Genomic DNA, 19065 nt, shown 5'->3' with positions numbered 1-19065 from the left:
AATTAAGCTAGGCATTAACTTTCCAATATCCAAGTCTCACAACAGGAGTCTAATCAAATGGGCCAGGATCTTCAGTTGGTTGATATCCAAGCAGGTCCAGAGATCTTCTTACTGATGCTGCCAGCAGCCAGATCCAAAAACCTCTTTCTTCTGCTGGTCTCAGGAGAAAAATCTTCTTCAAGCCTTGGTCCTTCCAGGAGAGAGGACTATGAGATGAAGCAACTGTTGGGCATAGAATTTTCCCAGATCTTAAGGCTCAGGCTCCCATGTGACCCTTACTCACATGCTCCTGTCAATCATTCTCTGAAGTTTGCATCTCTCAGTTTTTGCAACAATTTTTGCAAACCTTTCATCCTTTATCACATTATATAGCTCCTCACTGCGTCTTCCTAACAAACCTGTGAAGTAATCATTATTGGGCTGAATAGACTGAGATGAAATTTAATAGTGATAAAGTCTTATATTTGAGTTTAAAAAATCTGCTTCTCAAGTACAAGATTGGGAAGGAAAGATTAGCTATCAGGTCATCTAAAACATAACTAGAGGCATTAATTTTCAATATGTCAATAACATGATATAACAGGGAAGAAAAAAGCTAATTTTCTTTCAATCCAAACTGAGAGGTCTAGTTTTCAGAAAAAAAAAGAAGGCAGTAGTCTTCCTCTATTGTGCCCTGGTCAGACAAGTGCAGTACTACCGTCAGTCCTGAACATCATATTTGAGGAAAGACACTGATGGAGTAAAGCATTAAAAATGTTGATTAGCATTGAGTTTATACCATATAAGGATTGACTGAACGAATTAGGGATGTGTAATTTAAAGAAAAGCAGTCTCAAATGGATATGATTGATGTAATGAAGACTCAAGGGGCTATGAAAGATGTCTTCAAGTATATGAAAGGGCTTATATATGGAAAAGAGATTAATCTTGTTCTGTTTTTCCCCCAAAAGACAGAAATGGGTAGAAATAGAGAAGAATAAGAGAAATAGGGAGGGGAGGAGAGATACAAAGAGACAGATTTAGACTTAAGGCCAGTAAAAACAATTGGAGCTCTGCAAGGGTAGAATGGGGTTACTTGAGAAATAGTGGGTACTAATGAAGATCTCAATGGAGGTTTTCTGGTAGGGTACTAAATATAATGTTATCCCATTTTATAGATGAGGAAAACTGACTAATTAATTGGTCCAAGGTGAAATATCTAGGCAATGTCTTCAATGAGAGTTGAGCCCAAACCTGAACCCAAACCTTCCTGACTTAAGGTTCAGAAATATATTCACTATGTTGAGCTACCATAATGAATAATAGTTACTAGAACCTCATAATATAGGTATTATTATTATCTCAATTAGTATCTGTCCCAGTTTAAACTTCCTCCTCAACAAGAATTTTAAGAGCTCAACCAACAGCTTCTTTGTCAGCTCACTCTTCCCAGCAACTGCCTCTCCCTTCCCTTTCTCCCAGTGATTACCTCTTTCTTATTCTTTCTTACTCCCTTATTTTTTGGAGATTGTTACAACATAATAGACTCATACCCATTCCTGTCAATGTAGACTCCTTCTAATTACTATAAAAGTGACAAAGTTTTTTAGGAATGACATGTATTATCTTCCTAAATATGAATACAAATAATTTAACTTCATTGAATTCTTTATGACTAATTTTTCATGTTTCTCTCGAATCTTGCTTAAATGTCAGGTTTTCTATTAAACTCTGGTCTTTTCAGGAATTCTTGAAAGTCCACTATTTAATAAAATATCCATTATCCCCCCTGAAAAATTATATCCAGTTTTATTTTATAGATTATTCTTGTTTGAAATCCTAGCTCTTTTGCTTTCTGGTATGTCACATTGCAAGCCCTCCACTCTTTTAATGTGGGAGCACTGAATCTTGTGTGACTTACTTTGACTCCACAATATTTTAATTGTTTCTTTCTAGTTGCTTACAATATTTCCCCCTTGACCTGGATGCTCTGGAAATTGGCTATAATATTCCTGGGATTTTTAATTTTGTTATCTCTTTCAGGAAGCAACCGATGAATTCTTTTAGTTTCTACTTTATCCTCTGAATCTAAGATATCAGGGCAGCTTTCCTGTATAAATTCTTGAAATATATCTAGGCTCTTTTTAAAAAATGTCTTTCAGGTAGTCCAATAATTCTTAAATTATATCTCTTTGATATATTTTCCAGGTGAGTTGCTTTTCTAATGGGATATTTCTCATTTTCTTCTATCATTTTGATTATTTCTTTATGACTTATGAAATCATTATTTTCCACTCGTCCAAATGTAATTTTTAAGGAAGTATTTTTAAGTGAGCTTTTTTTTTGCCTTTTTTCCCATTTGACCAATCATAGTTTTTAAGAGCTTTTTTTTCAGGGGATTGTTGTACCCCTTTTACCATTAGGCCAATTCTGTTTTTTAAACAGATATTTTCTTTGATATTTTTTATGTCTCTTTTACCAAGGTGTTAATTCTTTTTTCATAATGTTCTTGCCCACTTTCACTTCTTTTCCCAGTTTTTCCTCTATCACTCTTATCTCTTTAATTCTTCCAAGAATTCTTGTTGACCTTGGGTCCAATTAGTATTTTTTCTTTTAAGTTTTGCTTGTAGTGATTTTCATGTTTTATTGTTTTCTGAGTTTGCATCTTGTTTTCCTCTGCCATCATAGAAGCTTTTTATTGTCAAATTCTTTTTAAATTGTTCAATCATTTTCCCCAGTCTCTTTCTTTACTTAAAACTTTATGTTTAAGTTGTAGTCTGCTCTCTTGGTGGGGGGAGGCTTGTCCCAAGTTTTAAGATTTTCTTTTGCTATTATTTTCAGAGCTAATTTTAGGGAACTGCAAGTGTTTAGTGCTTCCAAGGTAGTATGATCCAGGGAGAGGTGTAGTTACTACTCTTCTGGTCTGTACTCTGTTCTTTATTCAGAAAGGGCCCTTGCTCCCCTGCAGCTGCAGGCATAGGTACACTTCTTGACCTTGGAACTGTGACCAAGTCCCCTGCTCTACTGTCACCATGAATGCTAACACTACTCTCTACCTTGAAACTGTGACTAGAGTCCTTGCTCACTTCTAACTGATAAATGTTCCTTTCCATCCTGGAACGGTAACACAAAACTACATATGGGCAATAGAGTTGCCAATTCAGCACCAACTGCAACCAGTGTCAGCAAAGGGTCCCTTGAAATATTTTTCTGACCAATTGTCTGATATCCTTGCCATTTCTGGGCTGAGAACTCCCAAAATTATTGCTGTGATTGCTATTGTAGCCACCTCCAAGGCCTATTGTTTATGTTATGGTGTGTGCCCTCTGGACCTGCCTCCATAAACTTCTCCTTCTGACCTCCTAAGTTTTCTTAAGCTGGAAAAATGTCTCACCCTGACCTTTTGTTGGCTCTACCACTCCAAAATTTGAAATGAAGCATTATTTTAAAGTTATTTAGAGGGGATTGGTGAGAGAGTTTAGCTGTGTTGCTTTTAACCCACCATCTTGTCTCCTCCTTTTACTTGAAGGAGATTAAGTGAAGGAGAAATCACAATGAGTATGGCTTGATTAATAGAATTCAGAAAGGTGGGAGTGGGGTGGTGGGCATTCTGAATGGAGTAAACCCAAGAACAAAAGTTCAAAAGAGGGAGAGGTCAAAGTTTGGAATGGATGATATTGACTGTCTCATAAGAGATCTTAAAATGGCAGTAGTTTGGGTTTACTGGAGAATTTTTGGTGTAATAGGATGAATATGGCATTTTGACACAATTAATCCAAGGTGGCCAGTTGGACAATTTGGAAATGAGAGAGGATGAAGGCAATAAGGCTTGTTAGAAAATTATTTTAATAAGCAAGGCATGACTCATCAAGGTCTAAATATGCTACTGGCAGGGTGATGGAAAAGAAGGAACTGAAGGAAGCAAAACAACTGGGAAGAATCAATAGGACTTGGTAACTAATTTGAATTGGAGGAGGCAAGGAAGGATTAAAGAAGACTCCAAGTGTTTAAGGTTGCATGACTAGAAGAAATGTCATATAGGAGAAAGAGCAATAGGTTTAGAGTCAGGAGACCTAGATCTGCTTCCTAGTCCAGCCCCTCATTACCTGAGTGATTAATCAGTTGCCTGTGTGATTTTCCTCCCCATACTTCTCTAAATTCTCCATAAAAGATCTTGTCAACACGTTGCAAGTGGCCTTCTCCAGGTTCTTTGAACATCTCAAAACTACAAATGTGGCACTCAGACTATATCTGTTGTCTCTCATTCTCACTACTTGTCCACCCCACTTCCTTTTCCTTGATGAGAGACAAATGACTGATGACAAGTAGCAATATAAGGTGGTGGGGAAAGTAGTAGATTTGTAGACGGAGAACAAAAAAGATTTCTGTGCTATACAAATATGAATTATTATGATTAGAGAATGGTCGTACCTTTGACATGATTAGAAAAATTAGGAAGAAGAACCAGTTTAGGTAGAAAGGTAATGAGTTAGGTTTTAGGTGTTTTATTTTTCTTTAATTTTTATTCTCATCTTTTACTTTTAAGTCTTCTGCATTTCTGAATTGATTCCTCCACCTTCTTTGTCCATTCAGCTATTTCTCATAACAAAGAGTGTTTAAAAAAAGCCAAATAAATAAATCAGGTCAGCAAAACTAAGACATCAGTCAAGTCAGAAAGTCTATGCAATATTCTACCCCTGTAACACTTCAACCTAGACAGAAAACAGTGGGAGATGAATTTTCTCAACACTTCTCCAGCACCATGGTTCTTGTAGCACTGATAATGCTTAGGAGGTTATTGCAGCAGTCTAGGAAGAAAAGGAACAAGCCTTAAACATAAAAAATTCTGTTCATGTAATTAGAAAGTAAGGAACAGATGCAAAGGATCAAAATAACTGTAAGCTTATCAGGCTACATGACCAAAAGTAGCCACTACTTGGCATAGTGGGTAAAACATTTACCCTGGAGTCAAATGAACCTGAGTTCAAATCTGTCCTCAGCGTTTAGGAGCTATGTGACCCTAGAAAGTTACTAGAGAAGGAAAAGGCAAGCCATTCAATGTCTTTGTCAAAAAAAATCCAAAGGGGTCACGAAGATTCAGATACAACTGGACAACTGGACAATAAAATGGAGATAATGACAAAACCTACCTCATAGGGTTGTTGCGAAGTTCAACTGAGATTTGGATAGATAGATAGATAGATAGATAGATAGATAGATAGACAGACAGATAGATAGATAGATAGATTAGAGAAATAGATAGAGAAATAGACAGATTAATAGAGATAGATTGATAGACAGATATAGAGAAATAGACAGGTAGAGAAATAGATTGATATAAATAGATAGATAGATAGATAGATAGATAGATACATACATACATACATATATATATAAATAATAATCACACACATAGTCTTACAAATCTTAAAGGGATCTATAAATGTGAATTATTATTGTCAAAAAGTTGAGTTTGAGGTGATTGTAGCAATATACAGCACATAAAATAGTTTGATTCTGCACCTGCCAAAGAGTTTAGGGAAAGATATATAGATTTGGAAGTTATCTATATAGAGGCTATGGTTAAAGGAATGAAAATGAATGAATTTTCAAAAAGAAGAGCATTAAGAAGATGAGAAGGTAGAGATCTGAACCTTTAGGTCCCACCCATACTTAAAGAAGAAACAGAGAAGTCAGAGAGCAGGATAAGGAGTTGGTGTCAGACCATCAGGTTTAAGGAAGGTGTTTCAAGATGGAGAGAGGAATTAATTGTACCTAATATTGCAGATAGTTCAGGGGGAATAAGAATTGAAAATTTTTCACGTTTAATGTTTGTGATCTTTTAGTGCCTGTTTATAGTATATTTTTGGCACTTTGCATCTGTCTCCCTGCCTGGTTTCAACTCTACAGAATAAGATGTCCCTCCTAGGATAAACTTTCTAAATTTCTCAATTTATCACCATCTTAAGTCTGGATTGACTCCACCTCTTTCAATCTTCTTTCCTTTCTAATTGTAGGGCTAGAAGGTGGAATATCAAATTCCTCCTGATGCCTTCCTTTATAGAGGATAGAAACTGTACTTAAATCACCATTTTGCATCTACTGCCCTGACTAGTTTGGTCTCTGGGAACAAGATGCCACATATATGATATTCCCTCTTGTCCTGTCCTCATCACCACATTTTTGCTTCCCTGTGTGTATTATTTTTCCATTAGTTAGATTTTTTTTTTATCAATACCATGTATTAGTTCTAAGGCAGAAGAGTGGTAAGGGTTAGGCAATGGGGGTTAAGTGACTTGCCCAGGGTCACATAGCTAGGAAATTTCTGAGGCCAGATTTGAACCTAGGACCTCCCATCTCTAGTCCTGGCTCTTAAATCTACTGAGCCACCCAGCTGCCTTCCTCCCTCATTAGTTAGATTATAATCTACTTGATGGCAAAGACTATCTTGATTAATCCTATCCCCAGTTTTTAGCACAATGCCTAGTATATAGTAGGCACTTAATAAATATTTGTTGGATTGGATTAGAATAGTGTGAAAGAAATTAAGTTACAAGTAGTCAAAGAATATAAGGATTGTAAGATGACATGTTAGTTGTAGTTGCCTAACTCAAGAATTTTAAAGGAAGATGTAAAATAAGTTAGATGATAATAACTATAGGTAGCATATATGCAGTGCTTTAAAATTTACTAGACTATGTGTGTTTTTTCATTTGTTCCTCACAACAACTCTATGAGGTAGCTGCTGTTATTATTCCCCATTTAACCGATAAACAGACAGAGAGGTTAAGGGATTTGCCCAAGGTCACACAACTAGGAAATATTTGAGGCAAGATTTGAACTCAGATATTTCTGACTCTAGATCCAGCTTTCTGCTGTGTTGGGGACATGGAGCCATGTGTCCACTCCCTTATTTGGCAATAAAGAATAGCATATTAAGCACATCCATCCCAGGACTGAGAACAGCATGTATAGTAATCTGCTCCCTCTTACCTCTAACCCCTCTACCAAAGTCCAGTCTTTGAAAGGACTCATTGATTTCTCATGGACAGCTGCACCACATTAGTCCTCCCTGCCATGCCCTTTGGCAGCAACTTATCATGGTCATGTTGGACTCAGTGAGGGCATAGATAGGGAGGAAAATTACTGTCTCGTATGGCCAAGATTCCACTTTTGAGAAGGGGAGAGGCTGCTGGGCCCCCTTGTCCACAGGGAGTTGTGGGTGTGGAAGGGAGAACAAAGTCAATATTCAGGTAAAGGAAGGCTGAGGGGTTCCTATAGGAATCCTAGCAACTTCAAAATGAAAAGTGGAAAACAGTGGGGAAGAGCATGCTGATCTTTTACTCAAATGCAATGTTCCTTACTCTAACCATTAAAAATATCCTGGCTGGGTTCCTGCCCTTCTTTCCCATGTAAGCCACGAGCCAAGCGATTGCTTCAACCCTTCAGTCTCTCATGGTGCTTGGCAACTTGTCAAACAATGCAACAATTGCCCATGATCCTCAGAAATGAGAGCAAAGCAAGTTCAAATGAACTGACATTTATCTTCAGTAATCTTCCATCACTTTTAACCACCCTCAAATTAGACTTTGGGCTATGTATAGCTGGGGAAATGGCATGTGACATTTCAGTGGGGGGGGGTGGAGAGAGTGGAGGTCCTGTTCGATGACACTCACTTCAGAGAACAGGACTGTTGGAGTTTGAAATTGTAGCTTCTGAGTAAAGAAGCGACCCAAGTGGTAAAATTTGGAACAGAAAAGGACTACATATGAGGTATTCCTTGAAAACTTTGAGAATGCCTAGAGAGGTTTTGGTCTGAGGATACGTATATTTGGTCTTTTATAACTCATAGTGTCATAGAGAAGCATTCAATTAAATCCTACAAACGTTTATTGACTCTCTGTCATAAGAATTACCCAAATATCTTCTTCCTTCTAATTCCTATTAGACATGTCTACCTCTAATCTCTCATAATACTTTGCACCTCTTTTATTCATATATCACATTCTCTTTTATTCCATAGCTATAGCACCCAGGATCTTCCTAACATAAACCCCAAACCACCTTCCCCAAACAACAACAAAACTTTTCCTAGATCCATAGCACTTTGTAGGTCAACATTCACTCAAAAGTGTAGTTTGTGAGCCCCCATCAATGTATTTTCTTTTATTAAAGTGACCAAAGGACATATTAGTTCATCACAAAAGATATTTAATGAAACTTAATAAATAAAATATATAATATATAATATTAAACATATAAATATATTTATGTATAAATATTTATATATAATATAAAAATATAATATATAATAAAATAAATAATAAATAAATAAAAATAGGTGAAAAGATTTTCCTCCAAATACACAGAGGTACATACTCACATGGATTATCATATCACCAATGGGAGAGGGGGCATTTATAAGGAACATATATCACCACAGCGGTGTATAGGGTATTCATAGAGGACTAGCACTCTGGTGTAAGGATTACCAATGCCTTTTCAGGGTTGCTCATCCATCTTTGACCCAAATCTCACCTGTGGCTCCAAGAAGCCACAGCATATGCAGTGGCCACAACCTGGTAAAACTGTTTTGGTAGACAGGCTAAACCAGATTGAGGGTAACCAACAGGTTTCCAACCTGTCAGTGAGTTAGGAAAGAGGTCTTCACCAAGCATGTGAAGACTTCCCTCATTGAAATGGGTAGATAACACTTTGTTTCAAAGGACCATGAATGGTGGAATACTATTGTGCTCAAAGGAATGATAAACTGGAGAAATTCGATGGGAACTGGAACGACCTCCAGGAAGTGATGCAGAGTAAAAGGAGCAGAACCAGGAGAACATTGTACACAGAGACTGATACACTGTGGTACAATCAAACATGATGGACTTCTCCACTAGCAGCAATGCAATGATCCAGGACAATTCTGAGGGACTTATGAGGAAGAACACTTTCCACCTAGAGGAAGAACTGAGGGAGCGGAAAAACAGAAGAAAAACAACTGCTTCATCACATGGGTCGATGGGGAATCACCCTAGTACAAATATCAATAATATGGAAATATCAATGACACATGTAAAACCCAGTAGAATTGTGCATTGGCTACAGGAGGGGGTTCGGGGGAGGGAAGGGAAAGAATATGATTCATGTAACCTTGGAAAAATATTCTAAATTAATTAATTAAATAAAAATTTCCAGATTAAAAAAAAATCAAAGGACCGTGAAGTACTAGGTACTATGGAGCACTCAGAGGTTGGTCAAATATCAAGGTCTTCCATTGCATACTGGGTCATCACCAGTTGCCCTGACTTTTGTCTTGCCATTGAATTTGATGGTTCTGAAAGAGAAGCTGATGACTTTGTGTAATTCTGCCTCACAACTCCAATTCACAGGAGTCGAGTCATCAGCCATGATGCCATTGGCCCTTTTGGAAATGAAAAGACAAACATATCACCATAGAATACCAACAGAGGAGCACACATATAGGGAACACATTTAGCCAGGGAACATGCCCAGTTAGTTATGTGCACAGAGAACAGATGGGCTCCGAGTACACAGACCACTAGGGAAACTCATGCCTTTGTTTCTTCCACTTGCTCTCTGCTGCCATCTGCTGGGCATCTCCACTCTCTAAGGTCCATTTTGCCCGTGCTGATCACTCTTTACTGTCATCTGTTGATTTGCCTGCCAGTAGCAGTGTGGCTTTTTTTTTTTCTGCTGTCTGCAAGGCTTCAGTGTCATTTCTACTGTTCTCTGCTGCCACCAGCTTGTCATGTGCTGCAACCGGCCTTTGTGTTCTAGAGGAGAGGCTCCCAGTTCTTTATATATAAACTCCAGGGCTATAATTAGGAACCAACAGTCCTTCAAATGCTTTTTCTCTTGATGCTTATTCTAAACTTTTGCCCGAGTTATACTCCAAAATACTTTTAAATTTCTATACAGGGGGCAGCTGGATGGCTCAGTGGATTGAGAGCCAGGACCAGAGACAGAAGATCCTGGGTTCAAATCTGACCTCAGATACTTCCCAGCTGTGTGACCCTGGGCAAGTCACTTGACCCTCATTGCCCAACCCCTACCACTCTTCTGCCTTAGAACCAATACACAGTATTGATTCTAAGATGGAAGGTAAGGGTTTTTTTTTTTTTAATTCCTATTACAGGGGGAAGCTAGGTGGATCAGTGAGTTGAGAGAGGGGGAGGTCCTGGGTTTAAATCTGACCTCAGACACTTCCTAGCTGGTTGACCCTGGGCTTGAGTTTTGAGCCTCATTTTTCTTCTCTTCAATGGAAATGGCATTAGCTCTGGAACCAAAGGCCCTGGGTTCAAATCCCACCTCACCTCAGATGCTTACTTCTTATGTGATCTTGGAAGACTTTGAATCTCCTATGGGTCTCAGCAATAAAATGAATGAGTTGAAGTAGATGATCTCTGAAAATCCTTCCATCTTTAGATGAAATATGAATAAATCTGTTGGAAGCTCATTCTTATGAGCCATCCTTTGTATCAAAAAATAAAAGAGGGGAAGGGAGACAGTTGTAAAATCAGTCAACATTTTAAACAAATCAAACAATATTCTACTCCTGTACCACTCACTTTGGGGGAAAAACAAAAGGGGCAAAAAAACAAAAGGAGATACATTTTCTCAATTCTTCAGGGTCAAATTTCTTGCTTATTAGATTGATGTATCAAAGCTATTGGGTTGTGGGGCTTTTCTGCATTGTTTTACATTGTTCTAGACTATCATTCTGTTTATTATAATCTTATAAGATCATTCTGTTGCCTTTCATGAGTTCATTTATGTCTTCCTATGTTTCTCTGAATTTTTCATATTCCTTTCTAATAGTTTATTTATTTCTCACTCCATTATTTTCACGTATTAGCCTTTCACTGATCTATGGAAAACTACTTTGTTTCCAGTATTTCACTCCTTTAAAAAGGTGTTACTATGAATATAGAATAGACATTTTGTAGGCTAAATATTTGTGAATTTTCTAGCTACTTCTTTTCTGAACATATTTCTAGTCCTTCCTACAAGGATTCCTTCTCTCTCCACCCCACCCCCAGCCCATGCCTGAAATTGTTTTCCCAGATCTTTGCAATGCAAATACAGCTATAAAACCAGTCACATGTTTGAGCTAATCAATCATGTCATGGACCCTTCAGTTTTACAAGATTCAATGAATGAAAAGCAAAAGTGTTGGGCTCTGTGGGGGAGCAGAGCACTGATAAAAAATGAAAGAGGTCCATCCCCTTGAAAGAAGGCAGACCCATGGTCCAGCTTCTTTCTTTTTTGCCATTGAATTCCCTGATGGATATACTACATGATAAGTCCTACTACAATCCAGTCAGTTCTAAAAGGACTGACTATCCATATTCTTTGAGAAGGCATCAGTTGGAGTAAATGTCTCTGAAATGAACAGGATCCCCATGGGGGTTCAGTAATCTTTTTCTTTCAAAATCTTTATTGTAATGGGATTTCTTGTCATAATTTGACTTGCACTGTCATATAAATATAAAAAGCAACAATGATATTTATTACTACTTATCATTATTTTATTTATTATTGTGGTTTCTTATTATAATTGTTTATTAGGCTAGTATTATAATGATTCCTTCTGGAATTTTTTGATATCAAAATCTTTATTGGAATGGGATTTCTTGTCATAATTTGACTTGGAGTGCCATACAAATATGAACATCAATAATAATATTTATTAAAAGTTATCACTATGTTATCTATTAATGTGGTTTCTTATTATGATGATTGTTGTTAGACTAGAGTTATAATGATTTTTTTTCTTTTTTTTTTACCCAACTCTCAAGACCCACCTCAACTGGTACCTTCCTTTATTTTAGTCCTACCAACTCAGAAATTCTCTCTCCCTCCTCATTGATTGTATCCCTCTTGGGCACTTAGGATCTGTTCTTTTGGGTAAGCTCAATCATTTTTTTAAAACTCTCACCTTTTGTCTTAGAATCAATATTCTGTATTGGTTCCAAGGCAGAAGAGCAACAAGGACTAAGCAATGGTGGTTAAGTGACTTGTCCAGGGTTACAGGACTGCTCTCAATCATGTTTTTAAGAAAGTTGATAACAGATTACCTCTTATGGGTCCTTTGTGCTTCTCTTGACAAGAGACTACAGAAACCTCCCATCAACTAACAGATAAAGTGAAAATGTCAAGAAAAAGATCACAAGTCACTCCTCAATCACCTTCTAGCCACCTCTGCCCACAGAGAAGATGGGGAGTCCTTTTTATCCCTAATAATCTATCTCCTAGTAGAGAAGAGCATAGGAAGAGAGCTCTGCTCTCTATTTGACCAAAGGGAGGAAAAGCAAAATTCAAAGAAATACCTCCAGAACATTTGTTCCTTAAAGCACTATCCATCATCACCTACTAGCCATGCTCCTTCTTGTTACCATTCAATGGTAGTCTTTATCTCATCTTGAAAGCAAGAAGCAACATCCTAGCTGTGCTGTAAGCTTTGCTAGCTCTCAGAGTCAAAGGTGGAATCCCTTTTCCAGGGAAGGAATTGGTATTGAGTCAAAAATGCCTTTCCCCATTGATAAACAGAAAGCTATCTCTTCATTATAGTCCACATGAATCATTGAGGACTACAGTTTTGAATCAAGTATATCCTGTACTATTCACACTAAAAATCTCCTTCCTCAATCTGTGTCCCATTGGTGATAGAGAACTCCTTCCTGAGATCTGTTGTCATGGTCAGAGCTTAGAAGGGTATGTCCTTCTAAATTTTCTCCCTCCTTTTTTCCTGCCCAATTACAAAAAGCTACATAGTCAGCTGGATTCGATTTTAGGTAGAATACAATTCTTTGCTAGTGAGTTGTATGATATTACCCCAAAATAGCAGAGCTGGATGGCCTTGTGAGAAAACAAACACACAATTCCTAACTCATAGACTCTAGAAGTCTAGCCTTTGAAGAACTTTAAAAACAATACAAACATGAAAATCTTTTTTTTTAAGGTAACGTAAGGCATCAAAAATGCCATTGAGTCTGGGGTGCTTAACTCTTTTTCTGCCATGGACACCTTTGTCAAACCTATTGATCCCTCCTCAGAATAATGTTTTTAAATGCATCAAATAAAGGACATAAGATTGCAAGGGAAACCAATTTATATGTATTAGCAAAATATATATTTTACAAACAGGTTCAAGGCTCCCAGGTTAAGAAGCAGTGACTTAGTCTAATTCCTGCATGAAAAATAATGCTTTATACAATCCATTCAACAAGTGAGCCGCTTAAAGATTTACCAGGAGAAAGATCCCAGTTCTTCTCAAAGAAACCTATCCCCCTTCGGAACAGTTAGTAGGTCTGTCCTAATGTCAAACCTAAATTGGTGTCTTTGAACATTGACTCAGTGCTCCTAATTATTCCCTCTGAGGCCATTCTCTTTTCCAACTGGTGACTTTTTCAGATGTTTGAAGAGTTCCTCATGTTTGGAGGAAACCCTTCTTTTTTCCAGACTATATGTATGTCCTCAGTGCCTTCAGATGAGATGATCTTAAGGCTTCTTCATGCAGGAAGTAGCCAAGCTTAGTCTTAAAGGAAGTTGGGAATTCTAAAAAAGGGAAAGAAAAGACAGGGCATTCTAGGCTTGGGGCTCAGCTTGAATAGAAGCATTTGAAGTGATGGAATGTCAAACTCAGTTTGGTTGGCCAAGAAGCATTCATGAAGAATACTTGAAGTGGGGGCAACTGGTGGCTCACTAAATAGAGAGACAAGCCTAGAGACTGGAAGTCCTGGGTTCAAATCTAGCCTCAGATGTTTCCTGGTTGTGCAACTCTTGGCAAGTCACTTAATCCTCATTAAACCATTACCCAACCCATTTTCTTCTGCCTTAGAACCAGTATTTAGCATTAATTCTCAGATGGAAGGTAAGGGTTTAAAAAAATATATACAAAGGGGAAAGATAGGAGAAAAGTCTGAAAAAAGTCAGGAGTCAGACTGTTTTTATCTGTCCCGAAGAGAAGTTAGTGATTGGTTTTCCATGGGCATGGGGTAAAACAGTGAGTTTGTATATCATCCATGTTTGGAGATCCTTTCTGATCTATTTGGCATGACAGAGAGTTCTCACCTGGCTCACTCTCTCTCGCCCTTCTTCAGAGACAACCATCTCCATAACAACAATGATGTGCAGATAAGAGATAAGACTGAAGCATCTGCAAAGAAAAGTTGGCCACAACTCATGGTTTGTTTGGTTGGTTTTTAAGTTGCTGACAGCCCTTGCAGTGGGGAGAGGCTGGTGCTCTCTGCCATACTGTTGGCAGTGCTTGTTGCCTTTCTGTCCTCATGGTTCAATTTGCCTTGACTTTTTAGTTTGGCAACAGGACTGGAGGGAAGGAGCTGCTCTCTCTGCAGTGAGCAATGACTAGAGTGGGAAGGCAGTAAGTCTAGACAGAGCATGACGTGGAAGAAAAATTTTGAAATCTCAGCAAATACCAAGACTGGGCTGGATCTTAGCTAGAACTGCTAGTCTCTGATCTGGTGGTCATATTGCTCTATCCATGACAAAGGAGAATACTTGGTTGTCTAAGGAAAATGGGGAAATGCTAAGATACAAATGGGATGAAAGAAGAGTCTGACACATGAACGTGGGAAAATAATCAAAAGGGTTCTGGTACATCGATGTGTCCAGAGCATGAAAAAAGCTGTGTTTGCCTTGGTTTTTATCTGTCCCCTCATGTTACTGCTGACTATATACATAATCGATTGGAGGCTCATACTTTAAGAATGCAGTGGATAGAGTGCCTGGGCTAGGGATAGGAAAACTCATCTTCCCGAGTCCAAACATGACCTCACACATGTACTAGCTGTATGACTCTGGGCAAGTCACTTAACGCTGTTAGGCTCAGTTTCCTCATCTATAAAATGAATGGGAGAAGGAAATGGCAAACCATGCCAGTATCTCTGATAAGAATCCCTCAAATGGAGTCATAAAGAATTAGATACAAGTCATAAGATCAAGGAAGCCTGATGAGAGACAATAATCATAATTAATTATACCTCATTTTTATAGGGCTTTAAAACTTAAAAAGCCCAGTCTTCATGACCTATAGGAGTCATGCCTGAGCCTGGTGTTGTGTGATGTATTTATTAATGACTTAGATAATGCAGAAAATACTTTTTCATTAAATTTGTGATGACTTTAGCTGGAAAGGGTGGTCAACAGAGAAAGTAAGAATATAAATCAAAGTGATTGATTAATCAAAGATGTGACCAGTCAAAAATAGGATTAAATTTCATAGGCAAAAAGCAAGCTACCATTTAAGGGCATAAGTAGGACAGGATGCCCCATATTTTAAAAGGAAACTAAAAGAGTCAACCATGAGCATTAATATAACTTTTGTTATCTTAACTCTTCCTTCTCATGTCCTCCAAATCCAAATCAAGAACTAGCTTTTCATCTCACCACACTGATGAATCAAGCAGTCCTACAATGAAGTGATGCCAAAAGATCTAAAAGCATGTGTTAGTATTCATGTATCATTGCCCAAAATGAGTCCAAACATTATCCATTAATCAGCATTGACTAAGAGCCTACTATGTTCCAGGCACTGGACTAAACACAATTGTCCAGTGACTGACTATACCTTCACCACTGAGATCTATGTATTAGCCACCTTTTTTTCTGCCATTAGTCCATTTGCCTTCATATCCATGTGTACATTTTGAAAAAAGTTGTAGGAGGCAGCTAGGTGGTTCAGTGGATAGAGAACCAAGCCTAGTGACAAGAGATCCTGGTTTCAAATTTGACCTCAGGTACTTCCCAGCTATGTGATCTTGAGCAAGTCATTCAACTCCCATTGCCTAGCCCTTACTTCTCTTCTGCCTTAGAATAATACACAGTATGAATTTTTAAAATGGAAGGTAAGGGTTTTTTTTTTAAAAAAGAAGAGAAAGGAAGAGAAAAGGAAAGGAAAAGAAAAGAAAAAAATTGCATTGATTTTTAAAAAATCAATTTTTCCCAGTTTTAACCCCATCTCCCCAGTCCCACCACAATGAAATCTTCTCCCTATTACAAATTAAAAACAGTTAAGCAGAGAGTTATCTGATCTAGATCTAGATCAGATATAAATATCTGATAGAGTGGGTATTTCCGATGGTCAAAGCATTCTGCACCCCAGCCCTCCCTCACCTCCAAGGAAAGAAGGAAGATTAATTTCCTCTAGGATTATAGATTTAGAGCTAGAAACCATTAAGTCTAGCCTCTTTATTTTGCAGATCAGAAAACTAGGGGCAAATAGTTGGTGAGGAAAATCATGTAGCATTCAAACCAGAATCTCCCTTATCCAAATACAGTGTTTTATACACTCCACTGCCCAATGTGCTTAATTTCTTCTTTTTGGACCAGGAAGGGTGGCTATAGTTACACAGCACATTTGGGTGTTCATTTCAACTATGATACTTTATATATTATTTTACTTTTTCTTCTCACTTTGCTTTTTTTCTTATTTTGCTCACACAGACACAGAAATAGACACACACACACACACACACACACACACACACACAAACACGCAAAATTTTGCTATAAATACAAGGGCTATTTCTGCTTCCTGGAAGAGTATGCTTAACAATGGTATCTCAAAATGTCTGAACAGTTTAAGTATCAGTTTTTCTCACAGAATTCCAAATTGCTTTGTGGAGTGCTTGTCACAGCTCTACCCACAATACACTAGCATGTTAATTTTTTCCCAGTCCTTTCTACGCAGACTATTTTCATCTTTGATCACCTTTGCCAATTTGCTGAGCATGAGGCACAAACCTCAGAATTGTTTTAATTTGCCCTCATCTTTGTATTTCCTTCAGCTGGCGGCCCAGGTCCTGGAACACAAAGATATAGGTTTTGCCATGGTGGATGCCAAGAAAGAAGCCAAGCTAGCTAAAAAGCTAGGTAAGTGTGATTTTCAGAGATGCCAACGTAAGAAACAAGTTACCAAATATTTGAATTTATTTCCATATGACAATCTGATCACATTTAAACAAAATGAAACAAAATGTATGATTCTGATACAAGTTGGACTACATATTAAAAAAGAGGGGAATACATGAGTTCATATGACTTTTGTCACAGTCATAAACTTATTATATGTTGTGCAAATTTCCATATTATAAAAAGAGACCGATAAACTATAGGCATGAACAATAAATGATATTTATTTAGCCCTTCAGAGTTTAATTCATTTCATAATAGATTTTTATTTAATATTCAATAATTAATAATTAGTGTTAAATAAAACAAAATAACTAATATTTAATAAATAACACATACAGGAATTTAAAGGTTTCAAAATACTTACCTAGGTTTATCACATTTGATCCTTATTAGAATCCTAAGAAATATTATTACAACTATTAATACCTTCATTTTATAGATGAGGAAATTTGAGATTGCAAACTGGGTTGCCCAGATAGTAAAGAGTCAGAGGTGAGAGTCAAACCTAGGTCTTCCTGTTTCCAAGTTAAGAGTTCTATATCTTAGTCTCCTACCTAGAGGTCTACATTATGCCATTCTTCAACATCAATTTCTACTATATAGTGACTTTTGGATCAGCCCCAATAGATTTAAGGGTACGCTAGTAAATGTTCTCTCAAAAAAAAGTATACGTGATCAACTTTTAAGTTTAATCTGCATTATTAACCTTTTCTCTCTTCTTTTTTAAATTAAATTTATATATTTATTTGCTATGTTAAAGTTCCCAAGTATCTCCCTCTTTCTTAAGTCTAGACAATCAGCAAAATAACAACTCAACCCTGATTTGTAGCATTTATCTATTTCTAAAGTGTAAATGCTCACACTGAAAATTTAATAATTGACTCTCATGAACCAATTATAACAAGTATGATCTGGCTTCAGCATAGCCCTGGAGAGATTCAATACAACAAACATCCAATGGTGTCCTTCTGTTCTGTCATAAGTGAAATCATTCCACCCTCTTTGCTGGATAGCTGTAGCAAAAGACTGAGTATCTAGAGACATATGTACTGAGGTATGAGTCCTTTTTGTGTGAGTCCCCCTGGACTGGCTATAAAATCAGCTTTGGAACCCATCTTGGGCTCTTCTTAAGCTCTTGGCCACAGCTTTCAACACAGGGTAATATTGGGGCCTTTCCTGATGATGGCTCTGTGAGGTCACTGTGGGTGCTGAGTCCAAGCTGTCAGATACAGCTGTGAGCTGTCATTAACATGGAAAGTGTTGGCTGAGGTTGGATTTGGTTAAATGATCAGAGTAGAGGCTTTGACCAACTCTTCATCACCACCACCGATGAGTCAATATAACATTCTTCTCTGTGCAATGTGCTATGAAGATATTTTTACTCCTAAAAATGAACGTGGGGTTTGGAGAGGTACATTTTAAACTTGGGCATCTTCCTCCCCTTATGATACAAGGGATCTTAAAAAAATGTAACCCTTATCTTCCATCTTAGAAACAAAAGTAAGTATTGGTTCCAAGGCAGAAGAGTGGTAAGGGCTAGGCATTTGGAATTAAATGGTTTGTCCAGGGTCACACAGCTAAGAAGTGCCTGAGGTAAAATTTGAATCCAGGACCTCTCATCCCTAAGCCTGACTCTTAGTCCACTGAGCCATCTCACTAGACCCTGGAATCCTTAAATTTTAAGGTTGGAGAGATTCAATAAAATAAACATCTAATGTTATCCTTCTGTCCTGTCATAAATGAAATCATTCTACCCTCTTTGCTGGTGTAAACCTTGAAATTTCTCAGACTTGTGAATGTTAAAAATTTCCCCATTGGACTGGGAACATTTCCCATTTTGATGAGAAAACTCCTTGCAATGGGAGGACCTCTACTCCACCCGTACTCAAGATTGCTTTAGGGGAGAAAACTCCTTGCTAAACAATGAAAGTACTTGGACCCATGCTTATAATAAGGCAAGGAGTTCTTTGAGCCATGCCTGTTTTTTAGAATTGATACAATGGGATGCTAGGTACCTATAAAGGTCGGGCAGGTTTTCTCTTAATGAGATTAGTCGACTCAGCTGTGTTTTCTCTGGTTCAGATTTACTGAGGGGATTAGTCGACTTAGCAGGAATTCAGATGG

The 19065-nt window shown here is 37.7% G+C and overlaps 1 protein-coding gene across 1 annotated transcript in view; it reads left to right on the top strand.

Moving 5' to 3' along the window:
• Positions 1-19065, top strand: part of CASQ2 (calsequestrin 2) — a 105278-nt gene that overhangs the window by 19082 nt on the left and 67131 nt on the right. The window contains exon 2 of the mRNA XM_056819251.1: positions 16815-16899. Within this exon, the coding sequence (XP_056675229.1) occupies positions 16815-16899 (85 nt within the window). The remainder of the gene's footprint in view (positions 1-16814; positions 16900-19065) is intronic.

The sequence above is a fragment of the Monodelphis domestica genome, chromosome 2 (genome assembly GCF_027887165.1).
Source record: "Monodelphis domestica isolate mMonDom1 chromosome 2, mMonDom1.pri, whole genome shotgun sequence".
Classification (NCBI taxonomy): domain Eukaryota; kingdom Metazoa; phylum Chordata; class Mammalia; order Didelphimorphia; family Didelphidae; genus Monodelphis; species Monodelphis domestica.
The sequence above is the reverse complement of the archived record's forward strand: the minus strand, read 5'-3'. Positions and strand labels throughout refer to the sequence as shown.